Raw genomic sequence first — 11,642 nt, forward strand, 5'->3', positions numbered from 1 at the left:
GTCTGATTGTGTTTCTATGGCCTCTCACTGCACCCCTCTCCTGTGTGACTGTATCCCGTTTTTCACTGCACCCCTCTCATGTGCGACTGTATCCTCAGTTTTTCACTGCACTCCTCTCCTGTGTGGCTGTTTCTGAAGCTTCTAACTGCACCTCTCTCTCATGTGACCGTTTCTTCAACCTCTCACTGCACAATCTCCTGTGTGGCTCTCTCAATAGCCTGTCACTGCACTCCTATCTTGGGTATCTCTAAAACTTCTCTCTGCTCTATAAAAACGTATAGCTAAAATAATGCAACGCATGGAAACATGCACTTAAGAAACCACTAAGATTTTCAGCTCAGAAGTGTAAATGAGTGTTTACATAGGGTGGGGGTAATACAGGGCTGTAAAGAACAGAAAGTTTCCAGTTTTTTGGAGCCCTGCTTCTCGATCGAATTAACTTACATTAATTAACTCGGTGTAGAGCTATACACCCTGAGGTCATCACAGAGGACAAGGGGGCGCTCTTTACATCTGGAGGAAAAGAAATTTAATCTCCAAACACAGAAAGGTTTCTTCACAGTGAGAGCTGTGAAAATGTGGAATAGACTCCCTCAAGAGTTGGTTCTGGCCAGCTCAGTGGATTGCTTAAAAAAAAGTCCTGGATTCTTTCCTAGATACACAGAATATAACTAGATACTAACATTTATAGGTAAAGTTGATCCAGGGAATATCTGCCTCTCGGGGGATCAGGAAGGAATTTTTTTTCCAGCAGAAACAAATTGGATCATGCTTTGCTGGGTTTTTTGCCTTCCTCTGAATCAACTGTGGGTGTAGGATTCTAACTTTTTTTTTTTTTTTTTTTTAATGGTTAAATTGGATGGACTTTTGTCTTTTTTAAGCCAGACTAACTATGTAACTACATTCACCATATGCATTTAAGAAATATCGCTCAAAAGCTAATAAAATGCTGCTTGATCAAAAGTAACTAGCCAGTGGATTTTTAGCTGGTGTGGTATGCAAGTTCCATCACTCACCTTACATTTGCCACACGCTGGTGACAGGATTGTTAAAAAGTGCTGTTAACAATACTTTCCTTTTCCCACAGGTCACTGTATTGCTCCCGCTCTGTGGGAAACACAGCTGAATGTAATCTGCCAGTGAGAGAATGACACCTAATTCAGCAAGCGAGGAATTAACCTGTGCAAACAAGTAAGGTTTATCTGTGTCCTGCATTGAGATCTTGTTATTGTCCAAGACATCGCCATTGGCATAACCCCAAGACACCAGCTTTACACTTTTATTAGGTGCTCGGTCCTCTTCCACTTAACATAGAGCTACATATCCCTGTCTTCCCCCCAAACCAGCTCAGATAAAGAACATGGTTTGCAAAAAATGGGCCTTATTTATTAAAAAGAAAAGTAAAAGCAAAAAAGTGTCAGTGGTGTACACAGGTGTTTTCCTTCACTTCCATTTCAGAAATAAAACAGGCAACTCATTAGGTTATTGTAAATCAGCAGACATCTATCTTCCTTTCATTATAAGCTAGCTCCCATATTTAGTGACTTTTGTACTTATTGTGGTATGGTCTCATGGTTGAATTCATTTTTCCTGGCACCGACATGGTGGCATACTTGTGTTGGTATACTGCCATGGATTGGCACAGAAAAGGAAAATTACAGTAAGTATTTGACCCAATTTTCCATATTCCTGGTGTCAACATGGCAGCATAGTAAACACATGTATGCTGCCATGGTTTGGCACCAGTAAAGGAAAACTACAGTAAGTATTTAACACAATTTTCCATTTTTTTTTTTTTTTGGTCACTAAAGAAAGCAAAATACCTTTTGCTAAAAGGCACAGTAAATGACTGCACGATGCACTGGAAAGAGAAAGAAGGGACCACAGACATTATTGGTATACAAACACAAGGATATTAAATGCATACATAGGCATCATTGCAGGCAAAAAAGGTTGCAAAAATGTCCTTCATTGAAATGTTACCATTAAAACACACAAGATACAGTATGTCTAATGTATCATCTACACAGGCGAGTAAAGTAAAATACAGACTCAAAAGGGATAATGTATTAATATCCATCTCTGCTTACTCATACAATATTTAGGACAAGTCAGATGGTGTCTGTAGATATAGAAAGTACCTAGATGACCTCTCACACTGGCACTTGCACCTTAGCATAGCTTACTGAACAAAGTCCCAAAGCCAACAAGGGGATACATTTTCTCTTTCTTTAAGGGGACAAAGGGCACATTAAAGATGTATAAAAATCCTGGATTCTGGGATGGAACCGATGGGGACTGGAGTATATTAGGGTGGAATAAATAAAGTCAGACTCGGAGGATCTCTAAGCAGTTGTTGTAACAGATGGCGATCCAATCAGGCTGGGTACTTGCCCACTGGACGTTGTTGATTTCACCCTCTGCTGTGTATGCTAGGATGGGATCCTCAATAGCCCGTGGCATTTGCTGAATATCCCAGATCAGAGCTTGGTGATCGTCGGCTACAAGTTTTGAAGAAATACAGAATTACGCAAATACATAATAAAAACAACACAAAAGACATGTTAGTAGTGCAGTTGAATGCCAAAACATAGCACTCATAAACAAATCCCATTGAGCATTAGTGGGAACTAGCTTTCCCGCTTGCGATTTTTAAAGTGCGATTTACACACGAAAACACGTGTTGCACATATCCTTTTTGGGAGACAAAACTTTGTGCGATATTTAAAACACACTGCAAAATTGTACAGGGTTTGGGGCGCCACTAAGAATAATGGCAACTAAACATGCATTGCGCGATTTGAAATTGCAACGATTCTGCTTGTAATTCCAAATTGCTTTAGGTGAACAGGGCCTAAAAGTGCCCCAAGGGCCAGTAAACAAGCAAATGCAAGCCATTAAGAGACAAACTAATACAGCCAAATAAATGTTTAAGCTTTTATGTAGTCACTTAAATCTAGTTATAAAGCAAACTACTTTTACAGTGACTTTGTGAGGATTAATTCTGCTCTCAAATTCTGAAAAAGGAAGGATCAAAACAAAAGCTAAAAAAAAAAAAAAAACCCCAAAAAACATCAGTTTATAAATTTACCTGCTGTACAGATGTGACATGAGGAGTGTGGTGCCCAGGCAATGCCGTTCACACAAGCACGATGGTTATTCAGCCTGGCCACAGGTGTACAGGGCACTCGTACATCCAGAATCACTACCTGTACACAGAATGTCAGAAAATCCTCTCAAAAGTGGTGCCAACAAAAGTTAACATATTATTACATATATTGCAGTGGCTAAATATACAGCTAGCAGGCCATTTAATAACAACCCCCATCTATACCATAACACGTGTGCCAATGTTCCCTTTCCAAATTATAAGCAAAATCACCTTCATACAAATCATGAGATTTTACTAAACCCAGTACCCTGCAATCACTATATCTGGTCTCCCCCATAGTACACAGAATATGTAATTATATTAGTAAATATAAACTGCTAAATACCTTTTCTCATCAGCAGTTGGAGCAGTCTTGTGACTTCTATCAGTGTCCAGCAGAGCACTGGTTAATGCTTGTAAAAGGAGTTTTTATTCTCCTCTAGAAGGATGCAGGATCCCTGACCTCTGTCTGGAAAGTGTTGAATGGCCCTGTACTTATCACATGCACTCTCCCAAGAAAAAAAAAAAAAACCTCTCTAGCAATACTGAGCATGTGCAGAATGACTCCACACGATGTGTCTTAGGAGATAAGGGGGGGGGGGGGTTGAGACACTGGAATAAGGGGAGGATTAGAGAAGTCAGGATCAAACAGCCTTTTTACACAATGCAGAGGATTAACCCCTTAGGTTCCACAGTGAGCATAACAAGCATCCTTAACTGCATATACAGACTGATTTTACTGTTGTGGGTTTTTGAAAAACTTTAAAGTAACAAAAAGGACCCTATTACCTCCATCCCATCCATGGCCATGGTTGCAAGGTAGTTGGGGTCTTGCTTGTTCCAGCACAGTCTGAGCAGAGGGTGGTGTTGGGGGTCTTCATAAATAATGGTGCTGTGCTCCAGGTGACGCAAATCAAACATTCTTACAGAGCCATCGGCTCCTACAGAAGCAAACATATCTCGGCCCCCTCCGGCTCGGCTAAACGCAATATCGTACACCTGTAATGAGGAGACAAAAGTAGTCTACTTTATCTACATAACTGGGCACAAAGGCAAGTCCATACAAGCCAGTAGCAAGCAACTGCACATAACTCTTCCTACGTACTGGCAGTTCAGCAAATCATAGGTGTTCTTTTATTGGGCTATTAAATCAAGGCTAACAGAGTGAGCAATGACTGATTCAGAGGACGTGTTTAAATGGCCTGGATACTTACAAGAAACAGCATTAATCTGGGTGGTGGCAATAATCGATCTAGAAATTTAGCTGCACGAAGCTATAAAACAATATGCTGATCTCCGGTGAACTGGCCAATTACTATGCAGGGGCCACCAAAGAACTTTTTTCATCTAAGGCTCCATACACACTAGCTCTTTTTTTTTTTGTAAAGATTAAAAATAGCATTTTTTTTTAGTAGCATTTAGGAGCATTAGCGTTTTATCAGTGTTTTTACAGTACATATAGGAAAAAAAAAAAAGCTGTTAGGTGCGTTTCTACAAAAACTATTTTTTTTCTGCTCCTAAACGCTGAAGCTTGAAAAACGCTATTAGCCTAAAATAGTGTGCATGGACACACAGCATAACACAATTTAGCTTCTAGGAGCAGAAAATATGCTGATAACAGCTTCTGGGGGCTTAAAAAAAATGCTACTGTGCATGGAGCCTTATAAAAGTACATTTTTTAACCTTTTTTCTTCATGTAAATGCTGCTATCTGGTGCTTCGTGCTAAGATCCTTCAACAAAAGTGTGATCTCACAGACGCGAATTGCAGAAAAAGCAAGGGAGAGTGTCGAAGCAGTTCTTTTACTGAATGCTGATTACTGAGTGCACTGGCTTTAACCTATTAGACTGTACTGTGTCATTTAGACAGCCTGCATTGCTGCTGTAACAGTAAAGTGGAGACATCACTATGAAAATGAAGGTTGTTGTCCAAACAATGGTAAATCTATCTCTGCAACTTCAGTTGGACTTTAAAGTGTAACTTTGTGCAAAATGACTATAAGTACCCAGCCCATCACATCTGTGCATATAACCAGGCACCTCAGATGCACTCCATTGGTGTTTCATACTGCCCTGACCTGGCCAGTGGCTGTGCTGTAATTTGTCTGTTCTAGCAGTCTCTACCAAGTCACAATCACTGAGCATGGCTGTGGAGTAGAACAGCCATAACTTTACATATGAGTGCACAGGGAAGACCATTATCCTCCATGCCTATTGTTGGCCTATGTGGCCTAATGTGTGCAAACAAAACCCCATTTTTAATGCAATCTTTTAGGCAGGGCCAAATCGGTTTTGCAGGCTGGCTGGTAAGTGTTGCTGGGAAATCCTGTGTTTGCGATGTGCATTGCCCTTCTCTGTGCACCTTACTGGTTATAGGTTTGGACGGTTGCCATTTTTTGTGTAGTTGGCTAATTTGGAGGCAACGATGCACTTGCTGTCATTTTGGTATAGCTGGGAGTCACGTGTGTCCCTGTACCTTTAAGGAGTGATGGGCTCCTCCAGGCACACCTGCCCTCAACCTATACATTGATATATGTGCTCCTACTATGGAGGCTCTGGTAATTTTAGAGTTAGGTCCATAATATACAGAGGACCCTTGATGCGGGACTGCGGGAAATGTGAGCAAACAAAACCCTCTGTTTTTAACGCAAACTGTTAGACAGGGTCAAATTGGTTGTTTTGCAGCTGGCTGGTAAGTGTAGCTGGGAAATCCTTTGTTTGCGATGTGCATTGCCCTTCCATATACACCTTACTGTTAAGGCTGGTTATAGGTTGGGGTGGTTGCCATTTTTTGTGTTATTGTTGGCCTATGTAAGACACTACGTAGAATGCTGCTTGCAGGACCAAAATCAGTAAATAGCATTTAATACCTCCTACTGCCCATAGTAGGTGTCAAAAATTGCCCCTTTACCACAGGTGATGCTGGTAATTTGGAGCAGTGCAAAGCTAACCTGACTACATCTTCATTCTCTGTCACAAAAAACACTATCAAGTCTGCGATATACTTACAAATGACTGACCCGCAAGGTACGTGCTATACCTCAGCTTACAACCCTCTTGTACAGCCAGAGGTGCAACACACCTTCACACACTAAACCTCCATCTGTCCCAGTGAACCTGAGATAGTAAAAATGTAGGAGATGCCAATTCTAAATTGCTGTGTAGGGATGTAAACTCCAGAACCATTTTCTGATCTTGCCTACTGAGTTGCTGACCAACCATGCTTAAGAGCTATGCGAACTTCAATTGCTGCATGCTTTCCCAGGTCAACAACTCATTTAGGTAGCAAAGCCAGAGCAGGACAGACACTCCAGAGAATACACATTTTAAAACCAAAGATCAAGCTGCTCTAATATTTCTGTCCCAAGAGACTCACTTTCATTTACTGATACTTGTGCACTAATTTTGTACAAATGCTTAGAGTTAATCAGAAACCACAAACTGAAGAACTCTGAATGGATTAAACCAGAACAAACCAGTTATCTCATATAGTCATGCAGAAAAGCTATACACATAAAATACTTTATAAACAACCCCAACAGACGAGACCACTCATACATATCATTGTACGGGGCGTAGAGTGAGGACGACTCACCTCTTTGTCATGAGCAATTAACTGTGTTTTCACGTGACCAGACACCAAGTTCACCCTTCCCAGGACCTGACCTGTCTCCAGACCCCAGATGGTGCAAGTTGTGTCAATGCTGGAAGTTCCTGATAGAAGCAAAGGGGAAGGATTACTCTTTTAGACAAACTACCAAGCAATTGCCCTTCTACATAATAAAAGTCAGAAGCAAAACTGAAAGTGATTGCAGTTGAAGAAAAATGTGTGTTTCCAGGCCATCCCATGACAGAGTTTGTTTACATACCTACTGCAACGGGAAGCAGGCACAGCAGTCCCTGCTTTACCAAGCTTCATCAATCTCTTCTTGTCCGGAGGCCCTAGGTTATGGAGCAAATTCTGCATAGCCCAAGTCTTTCCCCCATTTTCTTTATGCCCCTAGGTTAGGTCCCATGACGATAGACTGTTCTGTTAAGCCACCTGTAAACTTTAGATTTAGGGCATATGGTGCGAATAAATGGAGACAAAGACCCTGAACACCAGAACTCAAGCATGTACATTAAAAACAATGCATGATGCAGGACTTAAGACCTGTCAGGAGCCATGATGGAAAACCCACCAAAACAATGGAGTTAAAAATTAAATAAAATGGGCAAGAGTGAAAATTTTTTTGGGGTGCCTATTCCAGAACTATGGTCTCCAGAGGATTGTTACCTATGCCACTGTAAATCGGGAGATCATGGTTCTCAAGATCCTGGGAAACTTTAGTTGTAATTTCAGTATCACTGTAGCAGGATAATTTCATGAATCTACTACACAATAAATCCTTTTGTTTGAATGTCACTGACACTTCAACGACACATACCCAGTAAGTTAGGATCTACTTCATTCCAATCAAAGGAGGTGAGGGGAGCACAGAAGTCAGAGTTTTTGTTATTATTCAGAAGACACTCCAGACGGGTCTCTGTCTCTCCAACCTGTACAGAATGGAACAAAAAAGGTCAATTTTGTTTAAAAGTGTGAACTATTAGCTGATAACTAACAAAATGTGTCTTACGTATTTTTTGACATCTACTCACCCTCCAGACACGAAGATAGTCCCCGCTTGTTGCCAGCAAGTCTGGGTACACCCCTTTGGTGTCAGGAATCCACATGAGCTTTGTGGTGGGATATGGGTGATCAAAAGTGTTCCTGCAGATAAACTCAGAGCTTTCCTCATCCAGGCCAACCAGCTGAACCTAAACAAGATCAATGGTCATTGGTAAGAATGTCTCTAACATCGGCGGTCAGCAGGAAGAATGTCCTTCACATTGGTGGTCATCGGGAAGAACGCTCCTTCCATTGGCGGGAAGAACGCCCCCCTTCCATTGGCGGTCAGCGGGAAGAACGCCCCCTCTTCCATTGGCGGTCAGCGGGAAGAACGCCCCCCTTCCATTGGCGGTCAGCGGGAAGAACGCCCCCCTTCCATTGGCGGTCAGCGGGAAGAACGCCCCCCTTCCATTGGCGGTCAGCGGGAAGAACGCCCCCCTTCCATTGGCGGCCAGAACGCCCCTTCCATTGGCGGCCAGAACGCCCCTTCCATTGGCGGCCAGCGGGAAGAACGCCCCTTCCATTGGCGGTCAGCGGGAAGAACGCCCCCCTTCCATTGGCGGCCAGCGGGAAGAACGCCCCCCTTCCATTGGCGGCCAGCGGGAAGAACGCCCCCCTTCCATTGGCGGCCAGCGGGAAGAACGCCCCCCTTCCATTGGCGGCCAGCGGGAAGAACGCCCCCCTTTCATTGGCGGGAAGAACGCCCCTTCCATTGGCGGCCAGCGGGAAGAACGCCCCTTCCATTGGCGGCCAGCGGGAAGAACGCCCCTTCCATTGGCGGCCAGCGGGAAGAACGCCCCTTCCATTGGCGGCCAGCGGGAAGAACGCCCCTTCCATTGGCGGCCAGCGGGAAGAACGCCCCTTCCATTGGCGGCCAGCGGGAAGAACGCCCCTTCCATTGGCGGCCAGCGGGAAGAACGCCCCTTCCATTGGCGGCCAGCGGGAAGAACGCCCCTTCCATTGGCGGCCAGCGGGAAGAACGCCCCTTCCATTGGCGGCCAGCGGGAAGAACGCCCCTTTCATTGGCGGTCAGTGATAGGAATGCCCCTTTCATTGGCGATCAGTGGGAAGAATGCCCCTTTCATTGGCGATCAGTGGGAAGAATGCCCCTTTCATTGGCGATCAGTGGGAAGAATGCCCCTTTCATTGGCGATCAGTGGGAAGAATGCCCCTTTCATTGGCGATCAGTGGGAAGAATGCCCCTTTCATTGGCGATCAGTGGGAAGAATGCCCCTTTCATTGGCGATCAGTGGGAAGAATGCCCCTTTCATTGGCGATCAGTGGGAAGAATGCCCCTTTCATTGGCGGTCAGTGGGAAGAATGCCCCTTTCATTGGCGGTCAGTGATAGGAATGCCCCTTTCATTGGCGATCAGTGGGAAGAATGCCCCTTTCATTGGCGCTCAGTGGGAAGAATGCCCCTTTCATTGGCGCTCAGTGGGAAGAACGCCCCTTTCATTGGCGCTCAGTGGGAAGAACGCCCCTTTCATTGGCGCTCAGTGGGAAGAACGCCCCTTCCATTGGCGGTCAGTGGGAAGAACGCCCCTTCCATTGGCGGTCAGTGGGAAGAATGCCCCTTTCATTAGTGTTCTGTGAAAAGAAGGCACCTTACATTGGTGGTCAGTTGGAAGAATGTCCCATTGACATTCTAAAAAGGGCATTCTTTCCACTGAGGGGAAAAATGCTCCTTACATTGGTGGTCAGAATGCCACCTCTGCAGACAGCTAAATAAGTTGGCCAAGTGGCATTGGATATTAAAATTTTTTAGGCATCATCAGATGGGAGGTCAATCAGTCACAGCTCATGGAACCACTCTGAAAAAAACTTTCTGATCTTGGGGAACCCCTGCTAAAAATTACTGTATGTACAACATATATTTGTGTGATGGTCAGTGAGAAGAATACTCCTTGCACTTCTGGTCATTGGGAAGAATTATACCTTTACAGGTAGCTAAAAATATGAATTGTGTCAGTGGGAACTTATCTGAGAAGAAGAAATTGATCAGTGCTCAAGGAACCCCTAGCAACCTCTGCAAGACCCTCGGCTGACAAGCCCCGGTCTGCAGGTGCCCCCGGCTGACAAGCCCCGGTCTGCAGGTGCCCCCGGCTGACAAGCCCCGGTCTGCAGGTGCCCCCGGCTGACAAGCCCCGGTCTGCAGGTGCCCCCGGCTGACAAGCCCCGGTCTGCAGGAGCCCCCGGCTGACCAGCCCCGATCTGGAGGAGCCCCCGGCTGACCAGCCCCGATCTGCAGGAGCCCCCGGCTGACCAGCCCCGATCTGGAGGAGCCCCCGGCTGACCAGCCCCGATCTGGAGGAGCCCCCGGCTGACCAGCCCCGATCTGGAGGAGCCCCCGGCTGACCAGCCCCGATCTGGAGGAGCCCCCGGCTGACCAGCCCCGATCTGGAGGAGCCCCCGGCTGACCAGCCCCGATCTGGAGGAGCCCCCGGCTGACCAGCCCCGATCTGGAGGAGCCCCCGGCTGACCAGCCCCGATCTGGAGGAGCCCCCGGCTGACCAGCCCCGATCTGGAGGAGCCCCGGTTGGCCAACCCCGATCTGGAGCAACCCCGGTTGGCCAACCCCGATCTGGAGCAACCCCGATCTGGAGCAACCCCGGTTGGCCAACCCTGATCTGGAGCAACCCCGGTTGACCAACCCTGATCTGGAAGAGCCCCGATTGACACACCCCGATTTGGAGGAACCCTGGTTGAGAATGTTTGGCTCAGACCGATGATATCAAGCAAACGCTCACTTAGACTGTACATTGTAATTCTGTAACAAATCACAAAGCGTGAGGCTGCAGCAGGGGGCTGATTTGCGTACAACATGTAAACAAAATGATTCCCTGCTGGAGCACTGGGCTGACATTGCTATGGCACCTAATCCCTCTGCCATAGTGGTACATGCACACTCAGTGCTCCAGCAGGGAACATTATTTTGTGGTTTTTGGCAATACAGATAACGTTAGGGCGCAGCGGGACTGTCGGACGTTCTAGTGTCCTGAGTGCGCATGCGTGGGGTCAGCACAGCTGGCTCAGGATGATGGTGCAGAGCAGGCGAGGGATTGGAAGAATCCACTGGAATGGCACAGAAGGTAGACACAGATGGAAAGGTAAGTGCCTATTGTACATTAGATGGCCATTTTATACATTGAATGAGCTGGGCCTTCCCTCTTTGGGGCTCCTGTTCGGTGTATGGGTGATTCAGGTCAGCATCAGGACCCCTCCCCATCTGTAGGGAGCCCCATACACAGATCATAACATGAAGGCCCCATCACCATGGTTACCTTATTATTGTATTCCTCCACAAAGCTGCCCAGAGCTAGGCGGAACCTCTTGTCCGGCCTCACACTCCAGTTCATGGCGTACACGGTCCATGGCGCCTCATACTTGTATATCTCCTTCCTTTTCCCGTGCAGGGACATGGCGGACAGCACACAACCCGACACCGCAACACAAACACCGAGCAGTCCTGGGGATACAGCCACGCATGCGCAAACACGCCGACGGCCACTGCTTGTACGGCTTCGGGCTTGGCCAATCACCGGGCAAGGGGGGCGGACCACTAGCCGACAGGGTTGGATACAACGTGGATTGGTTACATGGTTTACGTAGCCACGTTCTCTTTCGTCGTGCCGTCTAGTGAGAGAGGGCGGGCTTTGCGCACGTGCATTTCAAGCCTCGTTTTGGAGTGAGGGGGAAAAAGGCGGGAACAGCGCCTCCCAGGACAGTCTGGGCGGAGAGTGCGAACACAGCTAGGGACTAATTATTTTTCCTCACAGAGGGGTCTACTGAGGTATTATTATGTCATTCAAGATTCCTATAGTGTGGGGAGAATTTATAACAT

General features: G+C 46.3%; 1 protein-coding gene across 1 annotated transcript; it reads right to left on the minus strand.

The window, feature by feature from the left end:
• Positions 1 to 1,890: 1,890 nt before the first annotated feature.
• On the minus strand, positions 1,891 to 11,314 carry DCAF7 (DDB1 and CUL4 associated factor 7). The gene is made up of 7 exons (XM_089674592.1): positions 11,083 to 11,314; positions 7,791 to 7,949; positions 7,577 to 7,688; positions 6,745 to 6,863; positions 3,941 to 4,150; positions 3,092 to 3,209; positions 1,891 to 2,501 (listed from the first exon to the last, which is right to left on the minus strand). Exons 1-7 carry the CDS (start codon positions 11,218 to 11,220, stop codon positions 2,329 to 2,331), a joined length of 1,029 nt encoding a protein of 342 aa, XP_089530718.1. The 5' UTR covers positions 11,221 to 11,314; the 3' UTR covers positions 1,891 to 2,328.
• Between the last annotated feature and the right edge of the window lie 328 nt (positions 11,315 to 11,642).

This window comes from Staurois parvus, unplaced genomic scaffold (genome assembly GCF_062004578.1).
Source record: "Staurois parvus isolate SC_StPar_1 unplaced genomic scaffold, SC_StPar_1.0 ptg000151l, whole genome shotgun sequence".
NCBI lineage: Eukaryota > Metazoa > Chordata > Amphibia > Anura > Ranidae > Staurois > Staurois parvus.